The sequence below is a fragment of the Pseudopipra pipra genome, chromosome 28 (assembly GCF_036250125.1).
Source record: "Pseudopipra pipra isolate bDixPip1 chromosome 28, bDixPip1.hap1, whole genome shotgun sequence".
Taxonomy (NCBI): domain Eukaryota; kingdom Metazoa; phylum Chordata; class Aves; order Passeriformes; family Pipridae; genus Pseudopipra; species Pseudopipra pipra.
Window position 1 is genome coordinate 1971795 of NC_087576.1, and position 11949 is coordinate 1983743.

The 11949-nt window shown below is 63.2% G+C and overlaps 1 protein-coding gene across 2 annotated transcripts; it reads right to left on the reverse strand.

The window, feature by feature from the left end:
* Positions 1 to 2959: 2959 nt before the first annotated feature.
* On the reverse strand, positions 2960 to 7042 carry EGR3 (early growth response 3). Of its 2 annotated transcripts, none has more exons than XM_064638140.1 (2): positions 6889 to 7042; positions 2960 to 5960 (listed from the first exon to the last, which is right to left on the reverse strand). In XM_064638140.1, the coding sequence occupies exons 1-2, from the start codon at positions 7040 to 7042 to the stop codon at positions 4918 to 4920; spliced, it is 1197 nt and encodes a 398-aa protein (XP_064494210.1). In that variant the 3' UTR covers positions 2960 to 4917. The 2 variants fall into 2 exon arrangements, with proteins under 2 accessions (XP_064494210.1, XP_064494211.1); XM_064638141.1 differs by lacking the exon at positions 6889 to 7042 and adding an exon at positions 6641 to 6722.
* Between the last annotated feature and the right edge of the window lie 4907 nt (positions 7043 to 11949).

An 11949-nucleotide genomic window follows, 5' to 3' on the forward strand; every position in this document is an offset into this window, starting at 1 on the left:
GGGGTGACATCCCGGTGTTGGGAACGGGCTCGGTGACACCAGGCCGGTGCCAGCACATGCCAGCACACGGGGAGGAGGCCTGGGATGGGTGCCAGGGGTGGCTTTATCAATTAGCAGGTGGAGGTAAATAAACAGCACGGTAATTACAGCCAGGGAGGATGATGCTAAACTGGGAAGGTGTCACCGACACCGGTGAGGACAGGGATTAGCCCAAAAGGAGCAGGGAGGGTGAGGGCAGGGCTGGGGAGGGGGGCGTCAGTCCCCACCAGTTGTCCCATTTTGGGCTGGGATGGGGAGAATGAGCTGGAGGGATTGGTGGAGAGGGGAGGCTGCGAGGGAAAGGGATCAGTTTTTGGGGTACTGGTGGGGTGTGTGGGCGCACCCTGAGCCGGGAGGATCCCACTGCATCCCCCTCCGGAGGGAAGCTGGTGCCAGGAAGGTTTGGCTGGTGGTTCCCGCTGCTCCCGGCTGCCATCCCCACTGTGGTGCCCCACGCTGTCACCTCGGGGCGCAGGGGACGTGGCAGAGCTGGGACAGGCGGATCCTGGATCTGTCATCCCACTGGGGCTCCGGGAGCATCTTCCATGGAGGCTCTGCCCGGTGTGTCCCCCTCTCCCAGGCATGTGCTGAGGGGGGCAAGTCTGGCCCCTTCCCCCAAAACACTCTGGCCAGGGATGGGGAGAAAGGAAAGGGGATCCACACGGTGCTGGCACAGGAAGATGAGGATCAGGTGATCCAGAACCATCCAGACCTTCTGTCTCCTGCCAGGCAGCAGGAGAAGCAGAGCTGGAGCTGGGAAGATCAGGGAAGGATCCCGCCAACATCTGTAGCACCAGCTGCAAAACCAGGAGCTTCTGGGCTGAGGGTCCTCTTCGCTGCCCACCCCAAGCAGGGGGTCTCGGCTCTTGGTGCTCCTCCTGAGCGGCAAATCCCATCCCGTGGAGAGCTCCGGGGTTCACCAACATCCTGCAAAGCCCCGAAGACCCTCAGCAGGGAGCAGCGAGGCGCCGGCGGCCTCCCGGGGACCCCGGCGGTGCCGTCGAGGAGGGGAGAGGCAGCAAGTTGTGTGGAGCTGGTACGTGACTGGAAGCCCTTCCCTCCTCCCCAGAACACAGATAGCCCAGAACGGGGATGGAAAGTGCCGTGTTTCCGTAGCAACCAACATTTTTCGTGCAAGGTGCTGCACGCACTCCCCGCGCTCTGCCACCCAAGGGTGCTCCCGGTGCTCCTCGGCTTCCTGCTCCGCGCCGGGAGGGTCCTGCCCAGCGGGGATGGCTGGGCCCGGGGGGCACAGCGGGTGCCCAGGACCTGGTGGGCTCCTTCCCTCCTCCTCTTCCTTGCCCACGGAAGGAGCCCAAAATGTTGGCGCGGCCTCGGGTGGCTCCTCGCTGTGGCATCTCCTGCCCGCTGCCGGTATCTCCAGTGTCTTCCAGTGTGAGCCACCAGTGGAAATGGGCACAACCACCACCACCACCACTGCCACAGCTCCCTGGGGTGACGCTGGGGGCCAAGGCGGCGCTGGTTCCTGCCATCCACCTCGGCTCATCCGAGCCACACACGGGGACACCGCGGGGACTGGCGGCTCCAAAACCAACTGACAGCCCCTGAGGGCTGCAGGACCTCCCGGAGGGGAGGACAATCCCAGCTCATCCCAGTCCAGCCATGGTCACCAGACACTCAACCACATGGGAATCCACTCAGAGGCACCGGAGCACACCCGACACAGCGCCCGTGGGCTCCAAAGCCAAGTCCCCAATACCACGAGATGCCATCCCTGGCTAGGCCAGGTGGGCCCCGAGCCACCGTCAGCCCTCAAATTCTCCCCAAATTAAAGCCCCTCCAAGCCCAAGGGGCTCAGCAACCCCCTGGGATGGGCAGAGCTGGAGCAGCAGCTCCTCCAGGCCCAACTGCAGATCTGCGGGAAATCTGACAACAATTCCAACGCCTCCGTGCCTCGGGAACACCGGGAAAGACCACAGCGCCAACACCAACCCCCAGCACTGCCAGCAAGGCTTGGCAAAGGGGACACTTGTGGGATGCTCCGGCCCGGCAGAGCTGGGCCCACGTGCGCCAAGGGACCCCCCAGACCCTCACTCTGGGATCCTCCAGCACAATCCCAGCTCCAGCAGCCCCCCGGTTGGAGGGGACGGATTCAACCACCGCGCGCGTGCCACCATCCCAAACATCCAAAGCGCCTCCGAGCTCCTTCTCCCACTCGTTCCTCGTGCCAGCGCCGAAACCCAGCAGGGTTATTTTTATCCCGAGCGATCCGGCCCGGGAATGAAATCCCCTCCGGGCGCCGCCCCGGGGGCGATTTGGCGGGCGAAGGGCACGGGGGCATTACCGGCTGAAGCGGCGCGATCCTCTTTGGCCCAACCGTGATCCGAGAGCCGCGGAAGCCGCCGGAATAAAAAATGGTGCCGGCGGCGGCGGGGTCAGGGCGGCGGCACGAGCGGGGAAAAGCGGGATGCGAGGCCAAGGGCGCGCCAAGGACGGTTTGGGGGGAGTGGGAACGACCGGGAAAAAAGAGGGGGGGACGCAAGAGCCGGTCGCCTTCGGGGTCACCCAGCCGGTCCCGCCGTGCCAATCCTGCGAACAGAACTGAAGGAGAAAGGAAGGGGGGTGGGAGGGGGGGGAAGGCTGAGAAAAGAAGTGGGTTATTTCTTTTTTTCTTTTTTTTTCTTTTTTTTTTTTTTTTTTTTAAATCACATAAAAAAATAATATTTGAGGAAATACAACGCTCGGAGGGGGGGGGAGGAAAAAAAAAAATAAATAAATAAAGGGAAAGAAAAGTCCGTACAAACAGGTTTCAAAGTCGCCCGTGAGGAGACACAGCACCCACTTCCCTGCACGTTTTACAACCCCCTCACACGTTACTGGTTGGTTGGTTTGGTTTTTTTTTTCCTCTTTCCAGAGCAGTATAGATCATTTTTAAGCAAATAAAGATATTTACTACAGATTTTGATTGTCAGCAAACACAATATATTTACTGCATTAGCATTTGCTCACAGTGCAAATGGTACAACAATACATCAGTTCAATATTTCTGATTTTTTCCCTTAAAAATGCTGTATGCATTAACTATCATATTTGCATTACAACATGACAAATGAGCAAATGAAATGTGTGTGAAAATTGTCACCTTTTCACAATATCAAGCATAATTTTTTTTTTTAACCTTAGTATAAGGTACTATAAATCCAAGAAATAAAAACATCCACAAAATATATTACATCTGGTATGATTTTTTTTTTTCTCTAAGTACTCAACTTTATACAAAAGTCTTTCAAAAAATATCATTCCCTTAGGTTTGTGTGGTTAAACCTGATTGTGGTTTGTTTGTTTTTTTCTTTTTTTTTTTTTTTTTTGTTCCTTTCAGTTCACATAAATTAGACTGCATTCTTCCTCTTCTCTTTATTTTTTGTACGTTTTTAATGTGTTTTTTTGTAGTTTTTTTTTTTTCACATGCAGACATCAAACCTGGATAGCACGACCTTTTGGCAACAAAGATTTTTTTTTCTTTTTAAGTCATTATTATTATTTTTGCTTAGTTTAGCTTAAATGTCTGAGCACAGTTTTATTAAAACAAAAGAAGAAAAAAATCAGAGCAGTCATGCAATGACATGCACATACCAGAAGGAGAAAGAAAAAAAAAGAAAAAAAAAAATAAAATAGAGGACTAATTGATTTTTCTCCTCCATAGTTGGGTGGTTGTTTTAAAGTGACCAAATAAAATAAAATAAAAATATCTCACATTATAAAAAGTATTCAGCAAAATACTGGGGTGCTTTTTTTCTGCATTTCTGTAAAGAATTTCCCTTCTGCTGAAAAAAAATAAAATAAAAATAAAAATAACATAAAAAGGAAAAGAAGAAAAAAAAAAAAATAAGAAAACAAACCCAAAAGCTGCTGCTGGGACAACACCCCCGAAGTTGGGGGGACCCGCAGAGCCGCCCCCCGCCCGCCAGCCCGGCTTGGGGGGGCCGAGCCCTCTTACCTCCACCACGGGGAGCCGGTGCTTGGGGGGCACGGGGGGGACACGGGCATGGGGGGGGCAACGGGGGCTCCAGGCCCGGTGAGGGATCGGCTCCTTCCATCCATCCTTCCGTCCGTCCGTCCGTCTGTCCATCCATCCCCACACGGATCCTGGAGTCCCCAGCCCTGGAGGAGCCGGGCGGGTCGGGACGAGGGAGGAGGTGGTGGGGGGAGGCTGATCCTGGAGCACCCAGCCCCGGGGGGAGCGGGCGGCTCGGGACCGAGCCCTGGGATGTGGGTTAGCCGGGATTCCCAGGATCTGCCGCCCGGGCAGCCCGGAGCTGGGCCGGGAGGGTGCGGGCGGGATGTCCCCGGGAGGAGCAGGGTGCAGGTGGTGGGGAGCGGGAGAGCTGGAGCCGGGAGAGCCGAGACTGGGCAATCCAGCCGGGATCCGGGAGGTTCAGGTAATCCAGGTGCGGGAGCAGGGATCCGGGAAGAGGGTGCGGGCAGCAGGGAGCCGGGTGAGCCAGGTGTGGGCAGCCCGGCCCCGGGTAGTGCGGGTGTGAGCAGCCGGGATCCGGGAGCTGAGGGAGCAGGAGGCCGGGATCCAGGCAGTGCGGGCGGCCCGGCCCCGGGCGGTGCGGGTGGAAGCAGCCGGGATCTGGGAGGTGCGGGAGCAGGCAGCCGGGATCCAGGTGGTGCGGGCAGCCCCGGCGCGGGCAGCGCAAGTCCGGGCAATCCGGGTGCGGGCAGTGCGGGTCCCGTCGATCCAAGTGCAGGCAGGATCCGGGTGCGGGCAGCCTGGACCCGCTCAATCCGGGCGCGGACCCGTCGCAGCACAACCCCGGGGTATCCTGAACACCGCGGGGGTTCCCCCCGGAGCGGCGCCGAGAGGGCAAGGGGAGGAGAAGGGGGTGCCACCGCGCCGCCCCCCACGGTCCCTCAAGCGCACGTGGTGACGGCGGGGGCGAGGGCGACGGGGGGCGAGGTGGTGGCGGCGGCGGCGGCGGGGGGCGCGGCGGGGGGCTGCCCGCCCGAGCCCTTCTCGGCCTTCTTCTCCTTCTGCTTGAGGTGGATCTTGGCGTGCCGCTTGCGCTCGTCGGAGCGGGCGAACTTGCGGCCGCAGAACTCGCAGGCGAAGGGCTTCTCGCCGGTGTGGGTGCGGATGTGGGTGGTGAGGTGGTCGCTGCGGCTGAAGCTCCGCATGCAGATGCGGCACTGGAAGGGCTTGTGGCCCGTGTGGATGCGGAGGTGGCGGGTGAGCTCGTCGGAGCGGGAGAAGCGGCGGTCGCAGCCCTCGGCGGGGCAGGCGTGGGGCCGCTCGTGGAGCGGCGTCTTGCTGGGCCGGTTGGGGTACTTGCGGGGTCGGATGGGCTTGAGGGTGAGGGGCGGCTGCGGCAGCCCCCCGAAACCCGGGTGGATCTGCTTGTCCTTGAAGGCCTTGATGGTCTCCAGCGGGGTGATGGGGGGCGGGTTGACGCGGATGGGGTCCAAGCTCTGGAAGGGTTTGTGCTCCGTGATGGTGCCCATGTCGTTGGGGTGGTGGTAGAGGTTATAGTCTGGGATCATGGGGAAGAGGTTGCTGTCCAAGGCGGGCTTGGCCGCCTGGTAATCCTGGGGGGAGTAGGTGAGGCCGGGGTTGCTCTGGGGGTCGTGGAAGGAGACGGGCTCTGGGTAGAGGTCACTGCAGGAGGAGTAGGGCGGCAGCGCGGGGTACATCTGGTCCACCTCGCCCTGCGGCGGCCCCATGCTGCCCGCCGAGCTCTGCGTGCTGGTGAGCGCGCCCGAGGACGGCGGCACCCCCAGGATGCCGGCGCTCATCAGGCTGATGATGTTGTCCTGGCACCAGTTGGAGGGCGAGTCGAAAGCGAATTTCCCCAGGTAGGTGACAGTCTTGTTGCCCGGGGCGGGTTGAAAAGTGCCCGAGTAGGAGGACAATTCCTGACCGGCCTTTTCGTTCGCTAAGCCAATGTCCATAACATTATCTGCAAAGTGCGAGAGAAGCGGGGCAGGGTGAGCCGGGTGGGCCCGGGAGGGGGAGCACCGGGGACGCACCGGGGGATGCTCTGGGGAGCCGGGGATGCGCCGGTTCCCGCTGGCCCCGCTCCCCTCTCTGCTTCCACCCCGCGTATGCGGCGCTGCCTGCCGGGGGTCCCGACGATGCGGGGCCGCCCCCGCCGCCCCCGCGGGGAGCTGCCCTGGGTGGGTGTGGGGGGGGGGGACACCCCACCGCCGCCCCGCCGGGGGAAGGAGGTACCTGCGGCTACAGGTAGGCTTCCTCCCCGTCCAGCCCCGGCAGCGCTGGGCACTCCGCGGAGCCGGGGCTGCGGCCGCCGACGCCGCCCTCGGCGCTCACCTGTGCCCCCCAGGTCCTCCCTTCTCCTGTCCCCCCATCCCCCGCTCCTTTTCCCCCTCAACCCCGCGCTCCGGGAAAGTCGTCGCCGCGTCCCGGGGAGCCCACGCTGCCGCCGCCGCCGCTGCGGGGTGTGTGGGGGGGGCGGCCGCCACGGCCCCACGCGCGTCCGCGGCGCCTCCGCACCCGCGCGGAGCCCGGCGCGGGCGGGCGGCCCCTCTGCGCGACACGGGGGTGCCCCCCGGCCTTTCCCCCCCGGCTTTTCCACCCGTGTCCTCCTCCCCCACGGAGCCCCGGCCGCCGTGCCCGTACCTGCGGCGGCGGCTCGGCGGCGGCAGCGCTCGGCGGAGCCCCTGCAGCGATCGCGCGGAGAGCACGGCGAGGAAAAGGGGTGGGTGGGTGCGGGGGGGGGACGCTCCCCAGCCCCAGCTCTTCCCTTCCCTCCGAGGCTCCATGACACCCTACCCACAGCATCCTCCTCCTCGCCCCACCGGCTTCCACACACCCCCCCTCGCTGCGCCGCTTCTCCCCATTTTCTTTCCCCCCCCCTCCCCTTTTACCTGCAGCCATCTGGTTGTAGTGAGCCACCGAGTCGCTGGTGCTGGAGAAGATATTCAAAGAGTTGGGGATCTCCTCTGGGTACAGATTGTCAGGCAATTGGTTCATCAAAGTGTTCATGGTCCCCGGCAGCTTCTCCAGTAGTTTGCCTGTCATAGCACTGGAGGAAAAGGCTGGTTCAACGTGGCTCCGAGCTCAGCTCCCGAGGAAACAACATCCGAGTGGCAAATCCGTGCGAGGGAAATCATGCAAGAAAAAAAGTTGGGGCGGGGGCGGCGGGGGGGAGGAGGAGGAGGCGTGGGGGGGCGGGGGGGCCGGGGGTGGCCGCGGAGGAGGGGGCGCGGGGGGGGCGCGGTCCTCCGTGGGGTCCCTTGGTGGTGTTTCCTCGAGGGGGAGGGGGGCGATCTGGCTGGCAGATGTGATTGTAGAAGCGGGGTTGGGGGGGGGGGGTGGGGGGGAGGATTTAACCCCTCCTCTCTCTCTCTCTGTCGCCGGCTCCCGGCCCCGCTCCCCCCCGCGCTCGGCCCCGCTCCGCTCGCCCGGTTCCTTCGCTGCCGCCCGACTGCTCCGCCGGGGACTCCGCGGGGCCTTTATGCGGGAGCGCTCCGTGACGTAGCTGCCCATATATGGACAGACAAAGCCGAGCCGAGGCCGAGACGTCACAATGGAAGCTCCGCACAATGGAACGTTTGGAGAGAGAGAGAGAGAGAGAGGGAGAGAGAAAGAGAGAGCAGGAAGCGGCGACCGGCGCGCGCGGGGACGGGGGGACAAGGGGACAGGGCAAAGGGGGCACCACCGGGGACCCTGCCACTGGGGCAAGGGGGACAGGGCGCCGGGCATCCTGCACCGGGAAAGGGGCATCCTGCACCGGGAAAGGGGTACCGGACACCGGGCATCACGCTCCGGATACCGGGCGTCCTGCACCGGGAAAGGGGAACCGGGAACGGGGCGTCCTACACCGGGAAAGGGGTACCGGGAACGGGGCGTCCTATACCGGGAAAGGGGCACCGGGGACAGGGTACCGAGCATCCTACAGCAAGCACCGGCCATCCCGCACCGGGCAAGGGGTACCGGGCACCGGGGATCGGGCATCCTGCACCGGGGAAGGGGTACCGAGCACCAGGCACCCTCCACAGGGCACTGGGCACGGGGCATCCCGCGCTAGGCATCGAGTCCCGGGTACCGGACGTGCATCAGGCATCCTGCACCGGGCATCCTGCACTGGGCACCGGGCACCGGGCACCGAGAACCCTGCTAAGGGCACCGGGCATCTTGCACCGGATACCGGGCACGCTGCACCGGGCCGGGGGTCTCCGCCCCAGCACTGACACTCCCTCACCGAGAGATGCCAGACCCCCACGAAGGGCAGGTGGCGGCGGCTCCAGCCCCTCCCTGCCCGGATCATTCCCCCCGGGAAGGAGCGGGGGCGCGGGGACAGCCCGCCCCCGCCGTGCTTGACCCTGCGGCCGCCCCCGGGGCTGCTCAGAGCCAGGCTCTTACCGGGAGGGGTTTTTTTCTCCGACTGGAGACCAGGAGCGCGGGGGAACCGGCCACAAACCCCATCCCGCAACCCGGGATGGGAGAGAAACGGGATGGCAGCTGTGCGTGGAAAACCACAGCGCCAGGCAGTGGAGTTTGGTGGGAAGGAGAGGGTCAGCGGGGGGGCTGCAGGAGCCTCCATCTCCTCGCTGTGGTGGCAGTGGTGACAGAAGGGATGGCTCTGCCCCGAGCCGCCCCCTCCCCATGCCCCGACTCCCGTGGAGAGCAGCGCTTGGAATACTTTAAAAACAGGTAACACTTGTTGGTCGCCTGTGATTTTAACCTCACCTCCCCCCTTTAAAAGTTTGGCACTTCCAAGGCGTCAGTAATTAGGTGGTTTCGTGCTAAGTGTGCCAACTGATGCTATCTTTAAAACCCTCCGAGTTATATAGCAAATGTATGGAAAAATGCTGTGTTGCAATAGCTCCACTTACCCAATTCCTGCAGGGCCGGCTTTGCCATGGGAGTGAAATCCGGGCTACGGGAGGGCTGCGGCGGGAGGGGACCGGGCACTCGCTGCGGGGAGAGTGGGACGGACACACCAGGGGGGCTGGGGAGGTGCTGCCAGGCCCGGGGTGTGTCGCTCCGCGGTGCCGGGGTGGGTGGGGGGATGCTGCGGAGCGCAGGGCGGGGGGAGCGTGTACCGGGAGCGGGGGGCAGCGAGCCCTGACTTGGCTTGTTTGTGAGCGCGGGGGGAGGAGTGGCCTGTGTGCTCTATCAACTTCAGGGTCACCATTCATTTCAGGGCCCCCCACATCCACTTCAAGGCCCCCCGCATCCTCTTCAGGGCCCCTCGTTCCCTGCAGCCCCCCAGCCACTGCAGCCCCGGCCACTGCAGCGGCGCCCACCCATTGATGGACCCCGATTTCATAAGAAGTGCCACCCCACCCTGGGCAGAACCCCCCCTATCCTTGCAGATCCCCCCCACCCTGCTCAGAACGCCCCCTTATCCTTGCACAGTCCCCCATCCTGCACAGAAACCCCCCATCCTTGCGGAGCCCCCCACCCTGCTCAGAACCTTCATCCTTCGCAGAGCCCCCCCATCCTGTGCAGATCGCCCCCGTCCTGTGCAGAACTCTCCACCCTTGCAGAGCCCCCTTATCCTTGCAAAACCCCCTTATCCTTCGCAGAGCCCCCCTATCCCTGCAGAACCCGCTCAAAGCCCCCAACTCTGCACAGACCCCCCCACCCCTCCCGGAGCCTTGCACCCTTATCACCCCCATCCTTTGCAGGGCACTGTCCTTCTTTTACACCCCCTCTTTGTCACTCTCTCCCCCATTTGCCCCCCCATAGCCTCAAGCCCCCCGCCCTCCCCATCACCCGCCCCGCCCGTGGCCCGGCGCGGCCCGGGGGGAGCGCGGCGGCGGCGGCGGGCGGGGGGGGACCGGGGAGGGGGGAGAGCGGGGCGGCGGCGGGCGGGCGGCCGAGGGGAAGCGCCATACAAGGCCTGGATCCGGCCCCGCCTCCGCTCCCTTCTTTGGCCGCCGGTTCCGGCGCCCCCGGCGCTGCCGAGGTGCGGGGCGGGTGCGGGGCGCGGAGGGGGATGCGCCGCCCGCACCCACCCTGAGCGGCACCGCCGCGGCCCGCGGGGGTGAGGAGGGGATCCCGCCGACCCCCCTCTCGCTCCCCCGAAGTGCGCCCAGCGCCTTTCCCCATCGCCGCGTTCCCGCGGCGGGAGCGCGCCCGCATCCGCCGCGCTGGGGATGCTGCGGGTCCGGCTCCCGCGGCCGCGCAGCCCCACGAGGGTCAGAGCGGAGACCCCCCTCCCAAAAAAAACCCAAACAGAACCACCCCTCCTCGACCATCAGGGGTGTCCGGCACCACCATCACCACCCCGTTCCTCCAGATTTGTAGTGGAGGGGTGTGGGTTTGCTCGGCACCCACGGGCGAGGGTCCCGTGGGGAATTCCTGCTCCGGAGCAAGCAGGGGCTGGCCCAGCTTCTCCCCCTGCACTGGAAAACCCAACATCCCCACGAGTGCCAGCCCCACACTTGGCTCACCCCGCCCCGGGTGGGTGTTTGCCCCCCACGGGTGACAGTGCCACGGCAGCGTGAAGTCGCATCTGTCCCCCCCCCTCCCGACACGAGTGGCACCTGCTTCCTGCTGGGAATGCAACTGTTCCCTGCCAAATCGGGGTGGCTGGGGCTGTGGGTGCAGCGATAACACCCCACACCCTCACGGCGGGGTTTAAACCGGGTTTAAAGCTCCTGAGTCACGAGGTCCCGCCGTTAAACACGGCCGGGGAGAGCGGGACAGCTCAGTTACTAACAGTGGTTTGATGCCAATTGATGGGGAACGGCCCCAAGCCAAAATAAACCAAGGCAGCCTTAGACTGGCACGAAAACGGCCGCATGGGGGTTGGACTGGCTTAGTTACAGCTCAGCTTAATGGGTCGGAGCATCCCGAGCAGAGTTCTTTACCCAGAGGAAGGGGAAAGAAAAAAGAGGCACTCACCTGGGCTGCTCTGGATGGTTTTAAATTACAGCTCGGGCTGGATGGAGTCTGCAGCTGAGAGGTTTCACTTATTTTCATCATCCCACACACCTGCCTCGCGTGAGCCCCATCCCCATCCGGCTGTTTGAGTGACTGTGATCGCTGGCATCTGTGATTCCACGGGGTTTCATGCACGTGGGTCTCCTCTTCTGCTCCACTCAGGGGGGACCCCACCTGCAGAGCTCTGGGGTCCAGCACCAGAAGTATGTGGAATGGCTGGAATGAGTCCAGAGGAGGCCACGGAGATGCTCCAAGGGCTGGAGCCCCTCTGCTCTGGAGCCAGGCTGGGAGAGCTGGGGGGGTTCACCTGGAGGAGAGAAGGATCCAGGGAGACCTGAGAGCCCCTTCCAGGGCCTAAAGGGGCTCAGGAGAGCTGGAGAGGGACTGGGGACAAGGGATGGAGGGACAGGACACAGGGAATGGCTTCCCACTGCCAGAGGGTTAGATGGGATACTGGGAAGGAATCCTTGGCTGTGAGGGTGGGGAGGCCCTGGTACAGATTGCCCAGAGAAGCTGTAGCTTCCATCCCTGGAAGTGTCCAAGGCCAGGTTGGACAGTTCTTGGAGCACAGTGGAAGGTGTCCCTGCTCATGGCAGGGGGTGGAACTGGATGAGTTTTAAGCTCCCTTCCCACCCAAAGCATTCCAGAGCTCCATGAAATGCTGCCATCCCCTCCTCAGTGCCAATTCCAAGTGTCCCACACCACACATTGCCCCTGTGCCCCCTCACCTCAGCTCTCCCCCACAGCCTGTGCAGGGGTTGTGACAAGCCCTGACACTGTTTAGTGCTGCTCAATCCCTGTGACACCCACCCAAGTTTTGGCAGCTTCCCCTCAGCGAGGAACTGAGAGCCCCCAGCTCCCCCTGCTCCCACCCCAGTCCTGCCTTTGGGGCTGTGGGATGCTCAGAGCAGCCCTGTGCCCTTCCCTGTGCCAACACCCTGCTGGTGCCCCGTGGATCTGCCACTGTGCCCCTGCGGGTGCTGTCAGCTGACGGGTGACTTCTCACCGCTCTCAGTCTTGTGACCGGGCCC

Bases quoted from the DNA above. Each gene is read 5' to 3' on its own strand.
- EGR3 (XM_064638140.1), bottom strand. From the start codon at position 7,042: ATGACAGGCAAACTACTGGAGAAGCTGCCGGGGACCATGAACACTTTG. The intron at 5,961-6,888 runs GTAAAAGGGGAG...CGCACTTTGCAG, and splicing joins CTACAACCAGATGGCTGCAG to ATAATGTTATGGACATTGGC.